Below are 26,001 nucleotides of genomic sequence, written 5' to 3'. Positions count from 1 at the left end.
GTACATTTACCATAGCAAATGCTGCTCACGTGTAGACGACTATTTTGTCCAGATCTCTTCCTGCATTAAAAGACTTATATAATCGTATTGAGAGAAAGCACTTAGAGATCTGTAATCCACTGGTCTTACTGGATGACTTTTTACATAATGAAAATCTGTGAAGGGTAAATATGTTGACTAGGAGTTCCATTAGCACTTTAATAGAAGGTATTTCTGGAAGGTGTACATAAACAATAGAAACCTTCCAAGAGAAGGAAAAGCAAGCCCATAACCAGCCTTCTTGGACTACAAACAATAAGCACGTGTTTAACTTTTAATCCGAAAGATAATTACATCAGTCATCTAGTGCAGTTTTAAATAATTGCATTACTGTAAAAAATACTGTCATATTTACATGAAGAATTGTGAATCTAATTTTATTTTCATAGTGCAGAAGTTTGATGTTACATTGTTTCCACATAAGGAGAATCACTTTAATTATGGTTCTGTCTTCCTTTGGTTAGTAAACTGAAAAACAATGTAAAGGGTTTTTATGGTGATAGACTGGAAATCCTGGAATGAAATTACAATTTTTTGCATTTAACAGACTCAGTTCTGATAGTGTGATACAACTGTTGATCGTTGTTGCTATCAATACTGCAGGACCAAATTTCACACTCCTTAAATTGTGTGTATTTTTTGCTAAAGTAAATGCCAGCTTTGCTGGCTGAAAGGGACAATTTGGATCCTAACACAAGGAGAATTTAATCCGTTGTTCTGGTCTAATATGTTCCCTGGTTTTCAATTGTCCAAGCCAATGGTTCTGTACTTACCACTGAGCAAGCAGTGCTGAAGGCAGCGTCATCTGTTAGCCTGAATGTTATTGTAGCTGTTTCCTAAGGCAGAGATTTCCTGACTTTTCACACTGCTGATTCCCTTGCAGTATAAATTAAGGTACATCACTATATTCAACTTTATGAGCTTGAGAAGGGTGTGTTTATGTTAAGAAAACTGTTAATGAGAGGGTTTAGTACTGTTTTATTACTGTGGCTGAAATAGGAACTTTAGTTTCTAAGAGCTTGCTGACAAGCTGTGCTAATATTCCACGTTTTCATAGAAATACAGAATAGTTTGGGTTGGAAGGGACCTTAAAGATCTCATTCCACCCCCTGCCATGGGCAGGGACACCTTCCACTATCCCAGGTTGCTCCAAGCCATGGCCTAGTAACCATGGCGGTGTTGGATCAAGGGTTGGATGTGATGAACTCAGAGGTCTTTTCCAACCCAGTTGATTCTGTGATTCTAAGCCCTGTCCAGCCTTGAACACTTCCAGGGATGGGGCAGCCACAGCTTCTCTGGGCAACCTGTGCCAGGGCCTCACCACCCTCACAGGGAAAAATTTTTTCCTAATATCTAATCTAACCTTGCTCTCTGTCACTGTGAAGCCATTCCCTCTTGTCCTTTCACTCCAGGCCTTTGTCAATAGTGTCTCTCCATCTTCCTTGCAGGCTCCCTTCAGGCACTGAAAAGCCACAATTAGGTCACCCCAGAGCCTTCCCTTTTCCAGGCTGAACAATCCCAATCCTCTCAGCTTTCCTCATAGCAGAGCTGCTCCATTCCTCTGATCTTGGGATCCCTCTGATCCTCTGGACTCAGTCCAACCAGTTTGGTTGGGTTTGAATTACTGCTGCAAGCCAACCAGTAAGTTATAAGGAGGTACTTTATTTTTAAATAAATAGTGACAGTAACAGGTTTGCATTATTCAAAGTGTAGAAAATACCACCCATGCACAGGCAAAACCAGTAGAATTCAAGTTAGGAATAAGATTTCAGTATACAGCAAATTTAATGTGTGTAGATCAACACTGAAGTTAATGAATAACCATCTTCTTTTGTACTACAATTACAGTCTCACTGATCAGCATGAAGAGTATGTGCTTTTTCATCATGCTGTTTAAATATAGAGTATTTTGAAGTATCAATTCCCATTTTTCACTTACAAAATAGCACTTCCAGTCTCCTTTCTGTTGCATTCTGGTAGGAGGAAAAAATTAAGACTGCAAATCTGCATCTCTATTTCTTAATTTAAAAGAAGCCTCAGTACTTTTGGGCAGTGGTGGTTTCATTTGTTTTGGGTTTATGCACTGTTGTGCCAGAACTGTGTCACATGGAACGAACATTTGTATCAAGTGTAGGAGATGAGTGGCAGGAACATTATCGATGTCAGCAGTGCCAATTTTCTCTTAGAATTCCATTCAGATAGTCTAAATATGAGATTTTTAGGAACACACTAATGATGAATAAATCTGCATCTGTGTTTTGTCTTATGATTTGAAAATTCATTTTCCAAGGCCTGTCCTTTAAGTTCTAATTGTGTGCCTATTCATAATAAAGCAAGACATATATTTATAGGCCACTTATATGAATTCAAGTCCTGTAGCAAAAAGTCGAAATTGAAAAAATGCAATGGACTGAAAACTTCCAATTTACCAACTCACTGAGGCTTGCTTTAGAGGATGACATTGCCTATTCTTAAAAATTCTTCTGCACAACTAACCATGGATAAACTGTTTATCTATGGTTAAGTGTGTAGGAGATACCGAGATACAAGATAATGAATGCTGTCAGTGTTACCATTTATTTATCCACCAGAAACCACACTTGCATTACTTGGGTTTTGAAAACATGTGGTTAAACGATCTGATTTCCCAAGGTACATGAAGTTTTGAAGCAGCACAGAATAGAGCGCAACTGCTTATCCACCTTCCTGTGAACTAAGCAAGAGGAGAGCGCAAAGAGTGAAAATACCCCAGATCCTTAGTGACTAGTGGTGGCAGTCCAAATCTGTACATTCTCTTGCAGCTTTTGCTGCATTTTCCTTAAATATGTTTACTCACTGTGATTGTCAAGGAGATCATTATTTAAATGAACACACAGGAATTACACCTTGTCTAGGCAGGCTGGAGCTGTAGCACCAATACAGACTTGACTTTGTTAGAAAGCTGTCAGGGATCTCTATGAACATAGATTAACTACATATAAAACATGGAATGAGTGAAACACGACAAAGGAATGTGGAGTTGTCTTGTAACACTGTGAATTCCCAAGAGAATGGAGTTAGAATGGATAAGTGTGCAGAACTCACGTTATCCTTCAACGTAAGGATAGTCTATAGCTTTTAATTCAGGCCTCTGCTTACTATTTTTTTTCTCACCTACAAGTGACCAGATTCAAATACACTTTTTTTCTCCCAAATCCAGTTCTCCTAAGTTTTAAAGAATAAACTGTTTGCTGCAGTTTTTCAAAGTATGTTTTGTTCTTAACTCAAAAATATTAGGTGTTTATATGAGTGTTGTCAGTTTTATTTAACAAGCATGAAGACTCTTGTCTAGTAACTTCACAAAGCATGTCTGATTATTATTTTGATAATATGTCTATAATAAGCAATGAAGAATGACTTATTAAACCCCCAATATTATGGGGTCTTTATATTTGGCTGTGGAGTGCCTCATACACCTATGGCACTGTACTGCATGTACCAAGCATTCCTGAACAGATAGTGTGTGTTCACAGTAATAGAAGATACTTCTGTAAGTTATCTAATAAATAACCATAACACACAGTCCTTCTACAAGACATTATGAAGCTTCTCTACAAAGTTAGTGTCTGTCCCCCCAACTTTACATTTAAACGTTTACAATTTTATAGGGAAGCGCTGGAAAGTTTTATGCTGTTGCATTTACTTCCCAAAATTGCAGTGTATCAAATGGGATCAATCCTAGAGGCTTCCTGTTTCCCAGATGATTAATCAGACATGAATGAGATATAAAACTGAGACACATTTTTAGCTTTGTCTAGATTTCTGCAAAGAATCTGGGAGCTTGCAGAAATATGGCAGTACCCATACAAGCATCAGTCCCTGCCTCTCAACAGGAGAGGGGATCCTATTGGAAGGGTCTGCTTTAACTGAATCTGATTGTTGTTTGCTAAAATCTATTTTTAAATGTTACTGTGTCTGCTGTGGGTACATTAATTTCTCCTGTTTTCATAGTTAATCAATTGTAAAGTGCAAACTGCTGCTACAGAAAGAAAAATTCGAACCAGTGGCAAGAATCGGCCTTTCTGCAGGGAAAGATAAAATTGTGGTAAATGTGAATGAGAACCACAAGGCTTGCTAGTATTTTTCTGAACATGCAGCTCTCCCATTTTTCTCTCTGGATTTGAAAGCGATTAGTCATTCACATGTGCTGTGCCAATTCATGCAACTGGGTTCTATACAATCCGGTCTAAATCAACAAACATTGCTTGTTCTGTTTTCTCCCCTCTCCCCAAACATTAACTTATCAAGAACAGAGGTTGGTCACGTTCTTTTATTGGGGTTTTCATCCTTACCCCTTTCTTCCACCGAAACAATATTTTGTGTATTTGATGGGGGAAAAAAAAGTATTCTATCCGCTTGGTCAGACCCGTGTTAACCTCCAAGTTTGTGTTACTCTCCAATACTGTAAACAGTGACCAGCAGCAAACACCAGAGCCTAGTGAAACAACAAAAAATACAGGCTTCTGAGAATAGTGATCTATTAATAGCAGACAAATCCCTGTTACAGCCAGTAGTGATAATACCCTGATACTTCAGTTAACTGTTACAAGTCCAGCAAATGAAGACATCCTACTCTGCAGGCTGATTTGCATCCCTTTTCTTCAAAAAGCATGAAGAAGCAAATCGCGCATTTTAGGATACTGAGAGGCGAAAAGTTCTGCCTTGTTCTTTCAAGTGCTCGGTTTAAATTCTCAGCTCATCCAAGTGACACATTTTGAATTTAAAGGTGAGGCATGAAACACTCCAAGCAGACCTGGAGGGGGTCACTCGTGTCAGAGCTCGAACCACCCTAAGACAGTTTAACCACACACACTGCCAGGACAATGGCGATAATGAGCACAGCAGAGAACACAATCCCAGCTAGAACCTTGCTGATATCGCAGAAGGATTTATTTTCCTCCACAGAGATCATGCCAATAGAAGAAGCGCCCACGCTGATGGTGGATTTTAGTTCAGCCCCTGGGTCTTGCTTAGCCTCCACTGTCCACTGGGGGACATTGACCTTCATTTCCATCTCGTACATCATCTCTCCTACCTGGTTGATTTCGTTCTCGAGGTCTTTCAAATCCATCACGTCTATGTTGCGCTCGGCCTCGTATTTCATGTTCTGGACGCTCATGGCTCTGGCGGCCACGCCAGAGGTTCCCCCGCTCATTCCCGTCTGGATGAGGTGCTTTTTGGGGACGTTTAGCGGGAACTCGTGGCCCAGCTCCAGGGCTCTCCTCATGTCGATCTCCAGGATCTCTAGGCACGTGGAGAAAATCACCCATAGCCTCTCGAACTCGGCTTTATCTTCCTTACTCACGGTTTTGTCCTTCAGGACCGTGGTCAGCTTGTTCCTGTTGGCCACCGCCAGCTCCTGGGCTTTCTGCCGGGTTTTCTTGAGCTCCTCCCGCAGGTTCTGGGAGTCCGAGGTGCCGCCGATGGTCAGCACCATGTGCCGGTAGCAGGCGGTCACCTTGTTGAGCGCGTCCAGCAGCGCCTTGCACTCCTCCTTCACCATGGTCGCGGTGCGCCCGGAGCCGCCCCGGCCCGCCTGCCTGCCCGACTACCCGGTGCCGGGCCGCGGGCGCTGCCCGAGCCGGGCGCTACCAGCACTCATGGCAAGCGGTGCTTTCGGGTCGTTCCCGCATCCAGCGCCCTCTCCCCGGGCCGGTCAGGCGGCGGCGGGAGCGCGGTCGGGCCGCGGGGAGCCCCGCCGGGCGGGCGGCATCGCCCCCGCCGCCCGCAGCGCCCCCGGGGCGGCGCGTCCCGCACCGCGATGGAGCGGGGCGCTGCTCTTTGAAAAGTGCCAAGCGCACGGGAGGGACGGGAGAAAAAAAATGTATAAAAATTGAAAAAAGCGGAGGCTAAAGCGCCGGGGAGCGACAGCCGAGCAGCTGACGGTCCCCGCCGCCGCCACTTAACTAACCCCAGCTGAGCGCCCCGCGGTCACATGGCGGGGAGCGCCCGGCCCGGCCCTATAAGCCCTCGCAGGCTCCGCCTCCGCAGGCAGCGACCCCGCGGCGTTCCCGGCTCCTCGCTCGCTCCCTCCCGCCGCCGCCCGGCCATTGGCTTCGTGCGGCCGCGCCGGGCCCGCCCTGGACCCCGGTAGGGCTCTGCCGGGGCGCGGGGCGGCGGGGGGAGGCGGGCGGCGGGGGCTGCGCGGCCGGGGCGGAGAGAGGCGGCGGTGCCGGTGCGAGCAGCGCTCCTGCCCCGGGGCTGCCCGGCAGCGAGCGCGGGGTTGCGGGATCCGCTCCGGGGACCCGCCCGCCGGGGTGGGACCATCGGAGCGCTCCTGGCCCGCCGTGCTGCGCTCCGGGAGCCGCTCGGCCCCGGCCTGGGCACCGCGGCGGGCGGGGCGGTGCCGGCCCGGCCTTTGCCCGGAGCGCCGGCGGGGTCGGGCCGTGCGGGCGGACACACGCGTGTCCCTGGTCAGTGCTCCCCGCTCCGGCGGCGGGGTCGGGCGCTGCCGCGTTAGCCCCCAAGCCCGGCTGTGTGCGCTGTGCGGGGCAGGTCGGTCCCGCCGGGCCCCCCCGTGTCCCGCGGGCGCTCCGGGGCCCGGCTGCGGACGGAGCCGCCACCTGTGAGCGGGGCAGGAAGGGCCGGTGCGCGACCCGCGGCGCCCGCGCTTGGCTCAAGTGAAGCGCATCAGAAAGCGCAGGAAACACAGCGGTTCTCGGCAGCAGAAGTGATGCTCCGGTTGCTGCCCTTGGCAGCGCTGCGGTGCAGCTCGGGGAGCGGCGATGGGCGCTAGGCCGTGCCTGCATGTGCGTCTGCAGGAATGGAGTTGATGGTGTTGAGTGCCACTTGGTGAACTAAGCTGTCTTGTCTCTAGCATGCGATGTGCCTGCTGGAGTGGACTTCTGGAGAGCTTGCTTGTCATAACATAAGATACTACACATACCTCAGCGTTTGTGGGTAGCACAGTGGCTTTCTGATGCTTTAGTAGCTTGACAAAGCTGTGAAGCCGTACTCCCACAAGAGGGGAGCTTGACCCTCTCCCTTATCTTTTCCCTTATCACTAGCCTTGCAGTGCAGTGTATGTTATAAGCAAGATAATTTGCTGTTAGGAGCAGAGTCTAGGCAGACTGACTTCCTGTGGCTGAGCACAACCTGAAGAGTCTTGTCTAGACTATGTTCCTCCTTCTATATCTTGGTAGCTTGGACTCCACTGACTGTTTTTTATTTTACCTTTTTTTTTAATATTTTGTCCTGCTTTAATTTTGGCCCGAGTTCCAAGCCCTGTGTAGCTTCTGCTGCAGGTTGTTACCCGTGGAAGAAACCACCTTTTAATTTCTGTAAATTGCCAAATTGCTACTGACTAAACTGAGTAGCACCCTACCAATTTGTATGTTGGTAGCCTCGAAGAAGCAAATCAGTCATGCCTGTTTCCTTGTAGGCATAAAGAAACATGGGATGATTTTGACCTGATCGTAAGTGAAGTCTTATAATTGCTTAATCATTGTCAGGTGGAAAAAGGATTAGCTCTGGGTTTGAATCTGGAGTCCTGTGTGACATAAGTGTTAAGCTTATTGCTGACTAAACTGTGCATATTTGTGTGTGTCTGTAGTAGCTGTGTTTAAAGTTTGCCACATGGCACTGAAGTGGCACGTGAGAATCCTGAAGCTGCTTCTCTGGAAGTGTCTGGGAAGGGGAGGGAGGGAGTATTGGTTCAGAAACATGTGACTACTTAAACTTGTAGGTAGCAGTGGTTATAATCTGTATCAGGTGCAGGTAAGGTAATGCTTAAATACATCTTTAAGTGTGTCATGTGGAAGAAAGAGCCTGGCATTTGCATTACTTCTAAGTTAAGTTGAGCTGCATGCAGTTATAGGATTTGTTTAGATTGTGGGAAACCTTAAAATTCAGTTGTAGTTTGTTGGGTATGATATTCTGAAAATCCAAATTTTGATACTGCTATCAAACAAGATGCTGACTAGCCAAAATACCGTCCTGAGAAAACTTTTAGGGTGGAGTGTAAAAATCCTTAGAACTGACTTAGGAAGCAGCATAATGAGTAGTAGGAGAAATGTATTTCCTTGTTCTGTGCCAAGGCTTTCTTGCAATAGACGTAAATGAACATATTCTTCATATGAAGTACCCGTAAAAATGTCTGCAAAATATTCTGTGATGTTTCTTGATGCATCACTAATTAAATGTTATGTCTTCATTTCAATAGAGTAGAAATTTAGGTAAATGCAAATTTATTTTGTTTACATGGTTGGTAAGTCTTGTCTGAGGGCCTTGCTTTTTGAATAAGCTCATAATACTGAGTTTTGTCTGTAGACTGCTGTGGCCTGGGAAAGCTTGAAGCCACTATGACACAAAGAAGGAAAATAAGGGTGAAATACAGTGAAAATAAAATGCGACATCAACCCCTTCCCTCTCCCTGATGACTGATAAACTATGTACTTCCTTAAATAACTATTCTTTGATTTGCTATTGGCTAAGCATTTTGCTGGTCAAGTGGCTTTGAGACTTCATCCTTAGCAAGAATCTTAAGAGTGATATTTCTCTCATGATGTTTACTGTCAGGAAGCTCTTAATTAGCTCAGGCTGTTTATGGTACATTGCGTAGCATCAAAACACTAGTGGTGGTTGAAGTAATTTATTTTGCTAGTTAGAACTTACCTGCTGAATTGTTTTCCAGCCTTCCTTCCCCTTGCTCTGCTGCCTAAAGGAGAGCTCTAGTGTAATTCTACAGTGTATTTCATAATTAGTTCTTCTTGTAATTATCTGAAGTTTAAGTTTCTTGCAGCAATGAGGTAAGACTCAGTGCTGGCCTGCAAGGACTTGGTTTTTCTATTGAGATGTGTAGGGAAGGAATTAAATTCCTGCCCAGTTGTCTGTCTAAAGACCATTGGAACTGAGATGAATGGCTGTGGGGTTGCTGGCTTCAGCTCCTTTGTATTTCTGTGGGTGGCCTGTGCTGGGTCTGGCCCTGCAGACTTGGTGTCTTTACACACTTGTCCCTAGTGTTGGAGTTGATAGCAGCCTGCTGTGAGTGGTGGTGGTTTGTAACTAGGCAAGAAATTACTTTCTGTGCCCTGTACACAGCCTGAGGAAATATACCACTGTTTTCCTTCGGTAACTAAAGAATGAAAATATTTGGCTTAATTAAATCTCTGTTTATCCATGCATTTCAACTCCGCTGGTTTTTTTCCCCCTCCAAAGAAGTACCAGTGTTGGCACCTCTGTGAACCTGAGGAGGTGGCCTTACATACAGCTCACTAATATTTGGGGAAATCATCTTTGTTTGAGAAGCTGTTTTGGGAACTTTGTATTTTCTGTTAATGTTCTTCCTCTAAATGTTCATTGTGACTGTTTGTGGTTCACTGACCACCACTTGCACTTTGGTCTAGGGCTTGGTTGGGAGTAGTTCAGGCTTCCCCACCTGAGAATTAAGTGCAGCTTCAATACTGGTAAGCCAAGAAAGTTTTTTGGCAGCTACTCTAGTGGATTTCTAAGCCTGCAAGATTTGAGAATTGGGAATCTAGTCTCTATCCTGTTGTGAAGAGGATAATGCAGCTTGTTCCTAATACTTGGCTAATGACAAGTAAGATGCTCTCAAATATATGGGAGTGACTGGAAGTGAGAGGTTTGCCTGTTGAAGGATGAGCCACATATTGAGATGTCCTTCCTCGGGGGGAAAGGAACAGGTCAAGAGAGTCAAGCCAATATTTTCTCTGCCCTCAAATCTGGGGCAAGTAAGAATGTGTCCAGATCAAACTACGGTGCAAATAGATGCACTGTTAAAATACAAAGGGTGAACTTTCTTACTTTTCACAGGTGAGCTCAGTTTTCAGGTTTACAAGGTGGGGTTGATAATGAGAAGCTGCAGGAGGAACTGGTACAAGCCCATCTCGTGGTACTGCCCAGGTGCTGCAGGGTCTGCAGGAGGCCTGTCTGAGCAGGGTGGGAGCAGTGGTAGGAGAGCGAGAGGTGTTAGGGCTAAAAAGGCCTGGGGGGTGTTGGGCAGAGGCAAAACCAAAATCAAGAGATCCTGTGCCAGCTCTTCAGTGGAAAAAATGCGTGCCTGGAAGGGAGATGCTGAGAGGAATGAGCATCTTCCTGGAATGCTGCTGACCTCTCCTTTCCAGATGCTGTTCCATCACTGTCAGGCTGATGTTCTGGGGTCATAAAACTTAGTTTGGTTGCTAGTGAGCCTTGAGCTGACTGATGCAAATTCACCACTCTGTAATCTGATAATTCAGAGGTGTTATTCTGACCTACTTCAGTTTCACAGAAACCAGTTGAAGCTGAACCTGAGTCTAAAAGGGGTAGGAATAGCTTGTTTCCTTCTTTGCTCCCTCATGGTGCGCAAAGTGCACTGGAATGTATCTTGGAGGTGTTTTTCATAGGATGCTCTGTGTTTGTCCTTTAGGGGGAGTAAGGTTTCTTAAGTGCTCAGAAACAGATTTTTTTTTTCTTTTTGCTTTTTTTTTACTTGTTTTTGTTTTGATGTGAATGCTGATTTAGGGCTCAAGTTCAGATTGTAACCTTTGCCCAGAAGCAGAGTAAATGAGGAGTAATAGTGCAGGTAAAACAGTGGCTACAGAAATAACTAGGATCGTATTTGGACTGAGACTATTTAAAATTCACTGTTTGCTTGCTTAGTACTTTAAGATCTGCCTAGTTTTGGTTGTTCCTGTGAACAAGTGGTGCTCTTGAAGTGTGTGGGGGAAGCACTTGGGTTAAAAAAAGAATTTAACTTACAACTGGGGAACAACTGCTTCCTCTTTTTTTTTCTGTGGGGCTGTGCAGTTTGCTAGCATGATAAAAACTGTTAGAGATGTCTGTCTGCTACTCTGAGATAAGTCTTGTAGTTTAATAATAAGTTGCTGCTTGTTCTGATTTGCTCATTATTTTGAGCATTTCAGCAAATGATATTCTAGTTACTGGTTTGCTAAGCCTTAGTTGTTCCTGTTGTAGAGTTTTCAAGATAAGATGAAATTGATACTGTCATGTGAAACTTCAGTGTTGCCATGCAAGTAAAATTGAGTGAATTGATGATTCTTGAACACGCCATGCTAATGGATCTGGTGTTAAAGGTTTTGGAGAATGTGGCATTCTGCTTCTTTAAAGCTGGGCTTGTGTGGAGAGGGCTCTGAGGTATTTGATGTTCACATCCCAGTATAATATCCTAATTTGCTCTCCTGGAGACATTTCAGGTGGTTGAACTAGGCTGATACTTTCTGCTACCTTTAGTAGCTGTTTTATTTTGTTCTGCTGTAGTAATATTAAAATATTATGCTGTTCAGCATTGAAGTGTTTGTATACACAATCCCTAACTCCGTTATGAAGGGCATTTTCTCCAGTGTGTTTTGTTAAGTCTTTAGTAGGGGTATAGCAGGATGTTCAGAAGATGATGTGCCTAAAACTCGAGTAAATAGTTGTATAACTTGAACGTGGACATGATTTTACTGCCAAGTAATAATGCCAATAAAATGACATCATCTGCTTTAGTGGCTGTTTGTCTAAATTTCAAAGTGCTTCTTAAAAGGAACTGAAACCTTCAAGGTCTAGAAAAGGTACCTCACTTGACGATCTCTAAAGGAAAACACCATTAATGACAAAATGAACTGTCAGAGTTAATTCCTGTTCACTGTTTTCAGTACCAAAGGTAATAAGGCTTCATTTCTGGTGTTTTGGAGAAAACAGTGACAAGCTTAGATTCCATGTTTTTCACTTGAGCTATCCCTTGTACCATAGTTCTGTCATTAGAATTATCACTCTGCTGTTGATCTAGAAAGGATTTGGCTGTTTTAAGATTATGATTGTGGTTTTTTTAAGCTGTAACATAATGCTTATTAGATTGTCTGATCCAGCCAGCTTCTGTTCTTCCAGCAATTTGAGCTATTTCTGTGTTTACAGGCATGAAGCCACACACTTAATGATTCCATTTAAACCTTTTATATAACATTAGTACTTGAGTATTGCTTTATAGCTCAGCATGATAGAATTTAGTAAACTTAAGAGTGAATATAGTTTGACAGTTTTTAACAAGCTTTCTGTTAAGCATTAAGCAGTTCTAGTAATGTATACAAGTCTTTGTTCATTTTCTGCTTTCTCAGTGTTAGTAAATCTAAAGCTGTCCAAGGTGCAACTGGGAAGAGTAGGTCAGTGTCACCCCCAAATTAAAGTAGGTTGAAGTTGGATGTTGTATTCTGCCAACAAACCCTCACTGGAGGATTCTAATGCACTCCTATAATTACAGCAATGCATTAGCCAGTATTTTCAGATGCATTTAACTTTTGGGGTGAAAAGAAATTGACTTAATCTCAAAAATGCTTGAGCTTTGGGGAAGCTTTAATGTATTCTCTTGAATCTGTAGACTAGATGCCTTTGGTTTTTTTAATCACTCACATTGTAAATGGTTTCTACATCCACGCTTCTGGTCCTCTGAAGAATGCTGTGAGTAGGTGATGGAGACCCAGGTGAATATAGTAACTAAACTGTTTTAAGTAAAAAGTATTCTATCTGCTCTTCATACTTGCATTTTAATCAAATATGGTAAGTATCCACTAATGTGGCACTGAGAGCTGCAGGTGTAAAGAAGAGAGAAAAGGGAAGGAAATTCAGAATTGTGATTCTCAAAATGGTACTAACGTGGCTGGTGGGGGGTTTCTGCTGTGTGGGAACCAGCCTGGAGTTTGCAATCTGCTCTGCTCAAGGTGGGTGACAAATATCCATGTGAACTAAAAGTTTGGGCTCCCTTCTTGAGGTACAGCATGTTGATGGCACCTTAGTTGCATTACAGTAGCTGAAATGCCGGAATTCAGTGTTTGAATACATTTTCTTTTCACTTCTTGCTGGAGCTCTCCAGGGTGATTCAACCCTGTCAGCCCAGTAGTTCTGTAGTGAAAGAATTTCTATAGCTCCAACTAAGTGTTTTAAAACTAGTTATTTGTGGTGTGTAACACACACTACGAATTGAAGATTATAATTTCAAGCTTTTCCTGTGATGGTCTGTCAACAGTGATTCTTAAAATACTCCAGTTGCTTGTGGTTTTGGTTTTGTTTTGTTTGTTTAAGTTGCAGGCAGTGATTTAAGAGCTAGGTCAGTCCTACAGACTTCATAAGCTCAGGTAGAAAACCTGTGGGAGCTTCCCTCCTCCCCTAAATCCTTTCTCCCTGTTTTTCCTGGGGAATGAAATGTTCTTTTAAATTTCTTTCTGGCCAGAGCTTATCAGTTGGGTGTTTTTGATGGTGAGGTACAGGTTTCTAGATGAGGAGGATGTGTGGAATGTGTTGTTCTCCTCCCCTCCTTTTATGAGAAGAACTCTTCGGACTTGAAGATGTGTTAAGCTGAAGAAGTGGCAGTGTAGTTGTAGCAATTGGAGACATTTGTGCACTGCAGTTTTACTCTGCAGTCTCATGCTTGGTTGCCTTCTTGTGTCAATGTGCTTTTTTTTCCCCATCACAGTTTGTGGTTTAATACCTTCTCCGTCACTGTCTTGGGAGAACACAGCAACCTCATCTTCTGCTGCTTGACCAGACACATGAATTTACCAAACAAAAGGCAGATGAGGCTTCCTCAGTGGGCCAACTCTATTAATGAAAGCTTGATTTAGAAAGTGCCAGGAGAGACCATATAATCCAGCCTCCTGGCTTCACTATGTCCATTATCACCTCTGGGAGAGGTTTGTCTAACATGTTCTTAGAGATTTACTATGTGAGACTTGATACCTTTGCAAGCAATCTAAACCATGTGCTTATCTTCTCTTTTCAGAGGTGTTCCTGATCTGTAATCTGAGCCTTTTTTTCTTCAGTTAAGGCCTATTTCTGAGATAGATGTGGAAAAAATGCCCTTCACCGAGAGTTTGATACACCTGGGGGAAAAAATTCTTACCTGCTTCATTCAGTTTCTTCAGCGTAAACATCACTGCCTTTCATGGACTGGATTCTGCTTACAGGGCCTTCTTGCCTTTCTCACTTGAGATTCTTCTCCAGTCACTTCATCTCTTGTGGTGAGGCCATCAGAGCATCCAAAAAAAGCATGTGGTACTCCCAAATACATCTTGCTGTGGCAAACTATTTTGCAGACTGCACATGTGTGTACGTACAGCTCTGCTTGGTCCTTGACTTATATGTACTAAATTGTATTTACTTATATATACTGAATTGTCTGAGTCATGTTTGGACTGTAAGCTACAGTCATTTAAGATCTTACTTGGAATTGTGCCCTATCCAGATGTTCAGCAGGCAGGTTTTTTTTGTGGCTAACTGGGTGTGCTTATTAAGGTCAGTGATGAGACACCTGTGTTCCTGCAGCAGAACTGCCCCTGGGCTTGTGTTGCCTTTTCTCCTTCCCCTGCCACTGGCTGAGGGAGAATCCCACAGCTTGAACTTGGATTGCAGCTGCCTGCCAAGAAATGTTTCTAGTTATCATCAGTGGTGGAATTACTGGTGGTAATCCTGTGGTGGGACAGATCATGGAATGACTGATGTTAGAAGGGACATGAAAGATCATCTTATTTTACCCCACTGCCATGGGCAGGGACACCTTCCACTAGACCAGCTTGCTCCAAACCCTGTCCAACCTGTACTTGAACACTTCAAGGGCATGACATCCCAGCTTCTCTGGGCCTTTCCACCCTCACAGGGAGGAATTTCTTCCTTATATTTAATCCAGATGCACCACCTTTCAGTGTGAAGCCATTCCCCTTGTCCTGTCACTCCAGGCTCTTGTACAAATTCCCTTTCTAGCATTTTTTGTGGTCCCTTTAGGTACTGGAGAGTACAGTAAGTTCTCTTCTCCAGGCTGAACAACCCTGCTTGTCTCCATAGCAGAGGTGCTCCATCCTTCCAATCATCTTTTCCCCCCCCTCCTCTGGACTTGCTCCAGCAGCTCCATGTCCTTGCTATGCTGGGATCCCAGGGCTGGAGGCAACTCTGCAGGTGGGGTCTCACCTGAGCAGGGCAGAGGAGCAGAATTCCCCCCTCCCCTGCTGCCCACGCTGTGGGATGAGCCCAGGACCTGGTTGGCTTTCTGGGCTGCAAATGCAGACTGCTAGGTCACTTTGAACTTGTGTGAAGCTGTACTTTTTCTAGGCTTGCAGTCTTGTAATTACTGAACTTGGTTGGTCTTTTGTGAGTGTCAGTGAGCATACATCTTCTTCCCCATTGTGTTGGCAAACTCCAGAGCTGTGCTCCAAAGAATGCTGATTTGGGAGCACTGAATAAGTATTCTTTCATGGAAGCTCTTTGTCTTATTGTATGCTTTGAGAGTGGATGGACCATTTTGTCTGGAACTGCACAGGAAAACTCTACTTGAGGCACTTACCTGCCACTGCCAAACTTTAGTGGTTCAGGCTGAGGTTGTCCAAGCTGTAAGTCAGTGGTGATAACTTTACCGTGGAAATGCCTTTCAGCTTTAACTGATCATGGTTGTGTTTAGATCTCTAAGGCAGCTCTTCTTGTGCCTAATTAGGAGGACCAGAGCCCAGCTCAGTTAACAGGCTGTAGATCAGTTAACAGCAGGGCTGAAACCCAAAGGCTATCTAAAATCAATGGGTGTGAGTTTTTCCACTCTCCTAAATTGCCATACAATGAGCTCACACTGAGTAAATAATGTGCTAAGTATAATTCTCCATGTGAGGAAACAGAGGGATACTGATTGTGTAAGGGTGGCTCGCTCAAACTAAAGTTTGTAGCTCTCCCTTTTCCAGGATGTGCAGCTGAAACTGTGTGAAGAAATGGTGCAACTTGTTGATTCCTAAGGGAAGCTGGATGAGGGGCAAAGCTTATAAGCATTTGTAAACCTGTTAATCTCAATTCTTGTTAACTGGAATAACTTCAGAGTTATTTTTTTTATTCCAGCCATTCTCCTGCTAAGGTTTTTTTGTACCCTTGTATTCTAGAATGTTGTAGACAATTGGAATTGAGGAAGCTAGCAGTTGAGAATCTAGTGCCTTGGGGATCATCTTTTCCAGGGCACTGTGACACACCTAGTGACAGCTTTTTCCAATGCTTACAGATTGGGTTTTCTGACTCCAGTCCCTTTTTTGCTCGCTATTTTGCCAAATGTTGTGCATCAGCCTGACCACAAGTCATTGAGACTTTTTCCCCAGGCATAGAGATGACCAGAAATTATTAATTTCATGGTGACTTTTTAATTATGGCGTGGGTATTCATATCTCCTTGGTGTACCTCTGTAACTGTCCCTGGAAAGTTGAGGATTGCCTTACATGAGGGTGTGTGTTACCCTATCTGGGTGTCTCATTGATGTGTGTCAGTAATCCTTATGCAGGTGAGATTTAAGACTTACATGAGCATAATGTAAAAGCATCAATGTCCTGTGGGGCAGTAGTATCTGCTGTAAAAGAGCTGCTGATTTGTCTCTTGGCTTGTTTTGGATTTCAGCAGAAGTTAGCTTGTATGTCAAAGTGGTAATAATTCTGATCTTAACTTCTCTCTCCTCTTCTATATTCATTGTTAAAGTCCAACACCTGGAAGGCCTAAGGAGGCATTATGAGGATAAGTGTGGAATTGGAAATGTATATTAATGTCTGAATAACTTCTGAGTAACCATAGTTATAGCTTAGTGTGCCATTGTCTGCTTACATATAGACCTGAAACTGCTTTGTCCTTTCAGAGAAGGAGAATGAAACTATCCCCTGGGTATTCCCAAACAGTGTGTTTTAACAGATATATTGTGTGTGATACATCAGCCATTGTCCATATGTATTTTAGAAAATCTCCTTGGAATATCTCAAGTCCATATGGCTATGTATGATGAAGATATCTTGAAAAATCCCTTTTATTTGGCCATTCAGAAGCGACGTCCTGATCTGTGCAGCAAAGTTGCAGAACTCCATGGAATTGTAAGTATAAATAAGTAAATTTAAAAGCTGATTATGAAATACTAGGTATTTGAGTTTAAATCATATGTCAGCTATGAAACATGTAAAGATTAGTTCAAGCCTGCAAAACTTGGAAGTGAAGCAGAACAACTTTTAGTTTGTTGCTTGTTATTTATTGATATGGACCTCTTGATATATTAAGGTAGTAAAAGGTTAAAATTGGTGTTGTTTCTAAACTTTACGGGAAATTTTTTTTGCTATGAACTGAAGTTACATATTCTCTCACATGCTTGTAACTGAAAATGGGATTGACCTTTTGAATTCCTGGTGGACAGACAGTCACTTATTTCTAACAGCATTTTGCATAGCAAAATAGAGCTATTAAACTGAGCTGGAATAAAAACTCCAGTCCTTGAGATTTCTAATCTGGGTGTTCTGCAATTAAGCATTCCAGATTAAGTGTGTGGAGATTTCCATTAAACATGGAGGTTATTGTTACCTGATGATAAAGTTTGTTGCTTTTTAATTAAGCATTAGTCCCACACTGCCAATCTGTTGGTGTAGACCCAAGATGCTTCTCATCTTAAATTCTTTTTTCTTTCTGATGGATTTTCATTTTAGTTTGAAAATATACTTCACTTTTTTTATTAACTGCTTAATTTTAAGTCATTCATGTGACTGGTGCTAAATAACTGAAGATTTCATCTCCTTCTCTTAGTATTGTTTCTTCAGTTGCATCTGTCATCCTTTTTCAGATAAGTCACTAAATGAAACCCTGGGGTAATTACTGGACTGTGTCTAGCAATAGCCTTTCCTTTTGTTTAAACAAAAGCACGTATAGTGGCTACATGTTTAGTAGTAAATATTTATAAGCCAGATTTAAGTGCTTGCCTCTAAAGGACAAAAGCTATTGCTGTTTAGCTGGCAATACATGGCATTTCTCTAAAGCATGATTTAACTCTTTCAGGTGCTAGTTCCATGCAAAGGAAGCCTTTCAAGCAACAGTCTTTCTACCTGCCAGTTTGAATCTTACGTTCTGAAGCCACTAGAAGAAAACTTTCAAACCTTAAATGGAAAGGTATTTCCCTTTTGATGTCTGACTGTAGCTTGGGGACACTCCAGTAAGTGATTCATTGCAGCTGATGACTGATAGTGTGAACTTATGGTTACATGAGAGGTAACCAGGAGTTATACTGCTTTCTTGGGGATATACTGTTTTCCAGAAAAAGCTGTATTTTGGCATGCCCACAACAATAGATGTCCTGTTCAGATGGTAACACAGCCTCTGACTTCCTTACTGTGGCAAAGCAAATTTGTCAATTTATCTGTTTTTTTACTCATAGGAGTTTTGTTGAGTGGCAGAAGTGCCTTTATCACTTAGCTAAGAACTGTCTCTTCAGCTTTCAGGCAAGTAGTAGCCTGCCTATATTATATGCAGATGCAAGTTCACCAAGGCTTAAGACAAAATTATGATGGTATTGAATTGTATTTGAAATCTCCCTTAGTTCAGGGAGTACAAAGTGACTGCTGTAGCAGCAGGCCATGCCAGAAAAGGCTGACACTGCATAGGATCCCAGTTTTTTCACTTGTAATTTTGCAGTACGATCTGAGAACTTGCACCTGTAGTTTGCAGGCTGTCATCTAGATCTTCCTGTTGCAGATGTCCTCACTGGAGTTACTTGGGGAGATAAAGCTAAGTGTCAGAAACATAGACAAGGTGTGTGGTGTTTTTCTGAGCTGAGCTTAGGTTCTGATTTTAAGTTGGTTTTTTTTCCAATTTCCCTTCTACTAAAAGTGCCCTAAAATCTGCAAATAGTCAGTTAGACCTTGGTGATTGTCTGAAACTTCTGAAATGTCCTCTAGTAGTAGGCTTGTAAAGACAGTGGCTGTAACCAAGGTTTAACCAACCATTGTAGACTGAAGGAGGTTTCAGTGTCTGCACAGATGTGAACGTGAAATCTTTTTGATCTGTGGCTTTCTTGTCTTGCAAGTTTCTCTTCTTTCCCTTGAAATTTAACTATGCAATGCAGAAGCGAAAGAGTAACTTTCTTCTAGCTGAGTTTCACACTTGATCTGGTCTTTGTTTTGTTTCAGGAGATCTTCATACAAGGAAACCTCATCATTTTAGGAGCTGGTTTTAATTACCATCTCTCAGTACCTGTTCTCTTTGAGGAAACATTTTACAATGAAAAGGAAGAAAGCTTTAGTATATTGTGTATAGCTCATCCCCTGGAAAAAACAGAAAGCTCAAGTATGTATGGAAGTGTTAACTTGGTGGCTGCCTTTGCACAGTGAGCAAATTAGTGTGTTTGATGTGCTTAATACATTTGTTCATTCTGAAAAGTGTTTGAAAGCCTTTGGCATTCCTTAACTTCCTGGGGCAGATGTTGGTGTGCTGCTGGAGAGAAATATAAAGTTGCTGCCAGGCAAACTTCTGTTGAATTTCTCCCCAAGTCTCAGCACTAAGAATTATCAGTGGAGTACTTAATCCATCATGATTTTTTTAGCAGTGCTCAGTTTAGTGCTGACTCCTTAAATCAGGGATTTAGTCTTAAATGTGAATGGCATAGTTGTGTAGCAGCTCTCCTGGTTGAATGTCTTAATTTTTTTCCTGTACTGAAAGTGCCCCTTAAGGCTGGAACACTATTTTCAAGACAACTGTTAATGCTGTGAATGTAACAGGATTTCCATGTGAACTTTTATCTGTGTTTACTCATTAAGAGGAATAGAAGCTCCTTAAGAAGCTAAGAAGCTTCAGCTTTTTCTGAAATAAAAACATAAGTCTTCCTAAATAAATAATACTTGAAACAAGTGATGACAACATGAAATAATACTGGGGTAGTGTGAAAATAATACTGAGAGGGAAGTATGGAAGTTGTTCTGAAAAAAATAGCTGGCATACATATAGCCTTAAATTCTAGAAATATTAATCTATATATAAAAAATTATTCTTGTGGCATTTTTTTATCCATTACTTAATATAGTTTATAGTAGCCTTTCAGAGAAGAAGTAGTTTCTAATTTCAAAAGTAATTTGAAATGAATGATTTAAGCCTTTTATTAGTTGGCTGGCTTTGATTGCAAATGAAAGATTTGCCTAGGAAAAAAAACTTTGGAAAAGCAATATGAATTCTAAGTGAGGCATTCAGTTGTCTTATTCAGAAGGAAAGTGGATTAGGTTTAATGTTTACATGAAGCAACTTTGCCCTCCCATTCAGAGAAAGCGTGTCTAAATAAAGAATAGGTTATGTAAAAATCCAAGATGGGATTTTTACAGCTCACTTAAAGCACCCTGACTTCCTGCATGTGCACTCAGTCAGCACTGTAATGTGCTTTTCTTCTACTTTCAAGCTTGACTTACACAACTCATAAGCTGAGTGCATGTGGCAGTAAATTACCCCAGTGGAAAAAAAAAGTGAAATCTGTTTCAGCTATTCCAAATAAATACTTGACATAAAAAGCAAGAGAGACTTCTCAAATGTGATGCATTAAATTCTTTTAATTAAAAGCAATACCTCTAGTTAAAGGTGCAGTAAGCTGCATTAATGCTTTATTCCACATAAGCTGACTGTGTGTGTAGGGACAAAATGTATTTTCTCATGCGTACATATTAACCCTGTGTATTAATTCTTGGCTTTCATTTCAGGTGAATCTACAGCTTCCTCAAACTCCTATTCTCTTAAAAATATTGAAGATGTTAGAGAATTCTTGGGAAGGCACTGTGAGAGATTTGATAAATACATAGGATCTTTCTACAGAACGTTTAAAGAACATGAAAGGAAAAGCCTCCGCCACTATATAGTCAGTGTCTTCCTTCTTGATGTCTAATTTGCTGGATATAATTTGTTTCACTGCTCTGGTTGTCTGGGTGTACTGAGCTTTTCTATGTCAGAGTAGCCTAGAGTTGAGTAAGGGGGGGAAGGGAGAAAGTGAAATTCTTAAATGTGAATTACCACATCCTAATTTTTTGGTAAATGTAATTATTCTTGCTAAAACTCTTAACACAGTGCACACTTCTGAGGAAGAGAAGCCTTCCTTCCTTTGCCTTATTTAAGCTTTGTTCCTTCAAGTCACATTAACCTGAATCTGATGGCTTTTTATTTACCTTTTCTCCCCCCAGGATTCTGTCAATGCACTTTATACCAAATGTCTTCAGCATCTTTTGAGAGATTCGCACTTGGTAAATGCTTACTCCCCTAAATACATAGTACAGTGGTACTTCAGCAATAAATTATCTGACTTTCTCATGCTGTTTGTGTGGCTTTCCTTTTCCAGAAGATGCTTGCAAAGCAAGAAGAGCAGATGAATCTGATCAAACAAGCAGTTGAAGTAAGAATCTGAAATGAAGGAAAATAATTAGCAAGCTATTTTTGACTCTCCCTTTCATGCCTAAAGTACTGGGTTTTTTTCTACAGATGTATATCCACCATGCTATTTATGATCTAGTCTTCAAATATGTGGGGACTATTGAGGCAAGTGAGGTAAGTTTCTTTGATTGCTAAATGCTGGGTACATTAGTCTAAAGCATTTTAAAAAAAACTGTTGCCTTTCCATTGATAGGATGCTGCTTTTAATAAAATCACCAGGAGCCTTCAAGACCTGCAACAGAAAGACATTGGAGTGAAACCTGAGTTCAGGTGAGAAAGATGATTGTGAACTCCTTTGAGGAGTCAATGGGATTATATCTTAAATAGGATCAGGTCAGCTAAAAAGTGTCTTCCTTCAGACATTAGTGAGTTTTTTATCTTCATTTGTTTGAGATAGATGCAATTGTTGCATTGGTGGGTGGTTTGCTTTGCTTTTATAGTTTTATGCTTCCCTCTCCATCTGTAAGGTACAGAAATGAAGGTGTGCTTGGAGTAGAAATGGAAACACTTTAAAACCATGCTTCAGTTCAGTTCTGAATAAGTTAAAACTTGGGCTTTGGACATCTTGCACATGAACTGTGTATGCTAATCATTCCTTTCGAATTATTTTGTAGTTTTAATATACCACGTGCAAAGCGGGAACTGGGTCAGTTGAACAAGTGTACTTCTCCTCAACAGAAGCTACTTTGTCTGCGTAAAGTTGTACAAATTATTATGCAGTCTCCTAGCCAAAGAGGTCAGTAATTAGTGAATCAATAATTTTCAACTTTTCTTCTTAAACAGCACCCACAAAGCACTTCAGCATATAACCCACTGTTTGAACAGCACTTGTGGATCAAACACAGTTGAGATGGGGGTCTCTGAGGTCTCCAAACCGAGCACGATGGAGGCAGGGTAGACATTTCAGCACTGGTTCTTGTGGGGTAAGGTGGAGTACTGGGTTAGCTTATATGTATATATATTAGCTGGGGCATGTGGGAAGCTTCATCTGCCAGGATACTTCCTCATGCAGCAGAATTGGGGGTGATTCCCTTTAAATGCTCCTAGATTGTTTTTGTCTATTGGTCCATGCTCTTTGATATCTTGAAATTGATACTCTTGAGATGCATCTTTTTCCAAATGCACTGTTGGTGGGGGACAAACAAACCTATGTGCTGCTTTGGAAGTGCTACTGTGGATTGCAGAGATGATTCTATGACAGGAAAGCATGAACCTCTTAACCTGGTATTTATTTTTTCTAGCTTGGAAAGAGAAGATACTTCTACTAAGGAAATAGAGTAGCACAGTGAATTGATGCTTTCCTTATTTTATCTCTTCCTTTCTCCACTAAGTCTACTATGTTATAGAAAACTGTATCAACTTTGAGTGTGGTCTTTGCCCTCAAGAATTTCAGAGCCAGAGCTCAAGATTTCCTTCTGTGTAGGAAGAGAGGGATGCTAATCAAATATTGCAGTTTGTACAGTATGAACTGCATTTGTGTATTGGCTCCTGTCAGGATATTTTAGTGAGAGATTGAGAACATTTGGAGGCTGCCTTGGTTACTTAATGCATTCCCTACTAGTAGAGCTGGCCCTTAGTCTTAGGAGGTAGAATTCCCATTTAGGGTTTCTGTTCTTGCTTTGAACCATGACTTGAGTAACATCAGATGTGAATTTTTTTTTCTTTTGTAGTTAACATGGAAACCATGTGTGCAGATGATCTTCTCTCTGTTTTGCTGTATTTGCTTGTAAAAACAGAAATCCCAAACTGGTATGTAACTACTTTGGCTGTACAGAACTCCATATCTTATATAGTGCTTCTGTAGGGGCAAATGTTTCTGAGTATGCAGTAATAACTTACAGCAGGCCCTCTTACACTTCCAGTAATGCAGAAAACTATTTATTACTAGGACAAAGAGCAAAGATGTGACTAAATTAAGGACCTATCAGGAATGCATCTTTGTTTTGATTCCCAGCCTAGAAAAAAGTTGCAATGGGAGGCCCTCTCTACCAAAACTGCATGTCAGTATGGACTTCAGTGGGTCTCTCTCATTGGTGGTGGGAGCTGTGAAGCCTTTGTGCATCTTCTAATGTTTGATACGTTTCTTATAGAGAAACTAGATGTGAATGTATAAATGCTTCCTGCTGGTCTATGCCATTGTGCTTATCTCTCTTCATCTTCAGTATAAGTCTGCCTAAACCTTCCACCTGTACCTGAACTGAATTTCAGTGTTGCTGTGTCCTGTATGTTGGGGATCAGCATTTTACTTACAGCCAGCACTGTGCACTGGTGCTTATGGTGCTTGCAACATTACCTTCCTCACTTCAAAGGTGTTAATGTCCCACTGCTGTTCTTATCTTATCCTTCATCTTTCTTATCTCCAGTTAAAAACATCTCATTGAATATTTGAGATAGTAGAGTTCTGATCAACCTACAAAGCTCGGAAGAGCCTAAGATGAGTTGCAGTATGTCATGCTGGTGTCTTATATTTAGTGGTTCATGGCTTTAACTTTCTATTTCAGGATGGCCAACTTGAGTTACATCAAGAACTTCAGGCTTTGCAGCTCAGTGAAGGATGAGCTGGGATACTGTCTAACCTCAATTGAGGCTGCAATAGAATACATACGACAAGGCAACCTGTCTGACAGACCCGCAGTAAGCCACTGTTAAACCCTTCAAATGTCTGTCTGATATCTTGTAGGACTGTCTACCACTGCAGGGGTAAATCCAGACACAGGATGCAAATAGCTAACATAACAATTCCCTTTTTTTGCCAAAGAAATGAGTTGAGGTGACTACCTGAAGCAAATGCTGAAAGTATCTAATGATTACAATGAAGTCCTAACCCTGTAGCAATACTTGTTGCTCATTGTATACTCCTTGAGGGAGTAGGTAAATGTGAAGTCTTGCATCTTAATGTGATTGGGGGAAAAATGACAACACTGTTTTCTACAGCTGAGTCCTCAGTAAGTCCAGTGTCTCCTGTTTGTACTCCATCATGGTTGTGAGAGCAGTGCAGTACTTGAGAGTAGGCATGGCTTAAACAAATTCTCGTGTCATTTTAAAAAGCTTAGCTGTGCTAACAGAGTGTGGAGAGTGCAGTGTAACATAGAATTATTCACTAAATCTTCATGCTCTGAAAATTCAGTGTGTTTGCAGTGCAGGTTCCTGTGCTGCACCAAGTTCATACATTAGTGGGACTGCAGGGCTATGAGAAGGTGGTATTTGAAGGTTGAATTTGGCTCTTGGGATCTCTAACCTAGCAGGGGCAGGAAGTTTGTGGATGCATGAGTTATTTCCTACTGGGCAGCTGGACCTTGTGTCAATCTGTTCAAATCCCTGCAGGCCAGTCAAGGTGATATTGGTGTGACTTTAGAAACTTCTGTGATTAAGAACTTTGTAGCTTATTTAGTAAAGGAATCCAGTCTTACCATTCCTGTAAATTTTTCTACTGTTGTAAAACTAGGTCGTCGTGATCTGATATGGAAATCAAAAGGGGTGGACTTGGAACCAGAGTGAATTGAATGTGTCTCAGTCTGCCCAACTGCAGAGCACTGGAATGTAACTGCAGGGGCCAGAATAATGGCTCAGTGTGCAGGGCTTGGGGTGGGACAGCCTGGGGCACAATCTTAAAAAAGCAGGACTCAAAATAACATTTTTAGCCTCTTGTTATTTTGGGGTTTGTTTTTGTTTGGGGTCTTTCCACGAACCTGTTGTGCAGGTTTGTTTTGTACACTCAAAAAAAAATCAAACCAACACTTTCATATTGTTTAAACAGACTGGTGGTATTTCTTGTCTGTAATGCTGTATTGAATTGTGTTTAAAAAATAAAAACATTAGTTTAAAAGAAAAACAACTTGCCCTACAATTCTGCTTCCTGCTGTCATTCACAATCAATATACAAATACCAAGGCTGGTGGCCTGAATGGAGAACTGAAACCACAGTAGAATTGTGTTCCACAACAATACCAGCAAGCTAGAAAAGAATATATTGCTCTCAAATTTCTAGAATAAAGACTGTTTCCTACCAAATGCCTGATCCTATCCCTCCTTGTGTAGCTAAGCATAGCAGGTTTTTATACTGGGATTGCCCTCCTGTGATTATAACTTAAGTGCCACTGCCTCTAAGGTGCTGTATTTATTTCTTTGGGAGGCACCTGCCTTGAAAGATGAACTGTGTGTTTGAGAAGTCTAAAAGAGGACATGCACCAATAGAAGAGCAAGCAGTGAGTGTTCCTGCCCATACTTCAGCTGGAACAGCTCCAGACCTGGAGCACTTTCTCACTTCAGGGTGTGTACAGTGAGTGTGCAACACGAAATCCTTCTGCTTTGCGTTCATTTTGCTGCTTGAAGGCAGTGCCCTGAGATGAGGGGGAAAGCAGCAGAACCTCGAGGATGAGGAAGTGGGTGATGGCTTGCCCTCAACCCAGCAGAAAATAAAAGAGCTAGACCACCCTTTTCTCCAGTGTAGGAGAAGGCAGAATGTGGTACACAATGAAGTGATGAAAGACTATGAGGTGGTAAATACCCCTTTGACAGGAATGGAAAAAAGGTAGTGAGGAGAGGGAGAAGTACTGCTCTCCCTTCAGGAACTTTAGTTGAGATATTTCCTTCATTCTCTGAGAAAGGAGATGAACTTTCTCTTTAAAGCAGCAGCAGCTGTCATGTTGATGCCCCATGGTTTTCCAGATTGTGGTGGAAGGGGTTGTGGGATTTAAGTGAGCAGGAACACTGCTGTGCCCTGGGGCTTCATTACAGCCCTTTATGTGGCTATGCTTAATTTTATAGCTG

The 26,001-nt window shown here is 42.1% G+C and overlaps 2 protein-coding genes across 6 annotated transcripts in view; one reads left to right on the top strand and one right to left on the bottom strand.

The window, feature by feature from the left end:
* The window catches only part of ANKRD27 (ankyrin repeat domain 27), a 54,059-nt gene that overhangs the window by 4,224 nt on the left and 23,834 nt on the right, over positions 1–26,001 (top strand). For 2 of the 5 annotated variants that reach the window (XM_027697652.1, XM_027697656.1), the window contains exons 1-12: positions 8,559–13,703; positions 16,756–16,886; positions 17,833–17,943; positions 18,960–19,116; positions 20,511–20,665; positions 20,985–21,044; positions 21,140–21,193; positions 21,280–21,345; positions 21,425–21,501; positions 21,846–21,967; positions 22,902–22,980; positions 23,733–23,865. In XM_027697652.1, the coding sequence (XP_027553453.1) occupies positions 13,679–13,703; positions 16,756–16,886; positions 17,833–17,943; positions 18,960–19,116; positions 20,511–20,665; positions 20,985–21,044; positions 21,140–21,193; positions 21,280–21,345; positions 21,425–21,501; positions 21,846–21,967; positions 22,902–22,980; positions 23,733–23,865 (1,170 nt within the window). In that variant the 5' untranslated portion in view covers positions 8,559–13,678. Of the gene's footprint in view, positions 1–6,088; positions 6,169–6,439; positions 6,824–8,558; positions 13,704–16,755; positions 16,887–17,832; positions 17,944–18,959; positions 19,117–20,510; positions 20,666–20,984; positions 21,045–21,139; positions 21,194–21,279; positions 21,346–21,424; positions 21,502–21,845; positions 21,968–22,901; positions 22,981–23,732; positions 23,866–26,001 lie in introns of those variants that run through there. The other 3 variants (XM_027697653.1, XM_027697654.1, XM_027697655.1) reach the window with 3 other exon arrangements.
* On the bottom strand, positions 1,682–5,793 carry RGS9BP (regulator of G protein signaling 9 binding protein). The gene has a single exon (XM_027697659.1). It carries the CDS (start codon positions 5,579–5,581, stop codon positions 4,868–4,870), a length of 714 nt encoding a protein of 237 aa, XP_027553460.1. The 5' UTR covers positions 5,582–5,793; the 3' UTR covers positions 1,682–4,867.

Source organism: Neopelma chrysocephalum, unplaced genomic scaffold, assembly GCF_003984885.1.
Source record: "Neopelma chrysocephalum unplaced genomic scaffold, ASM398488v2 Primary Assembly neopelma1_121, whole genome shotgun sequence".
Taxonomy (NCBI): Eukaryota; Metazoa; Chordata; class Aves; order Passeriformes; family Pipridae; genus Neopelma; species Neopelma chrysocephalum.
Note: the sequence above shows the minus strand (reverse complement) of the source record. Positions and strands in the feature narration are given on the sequence as shown.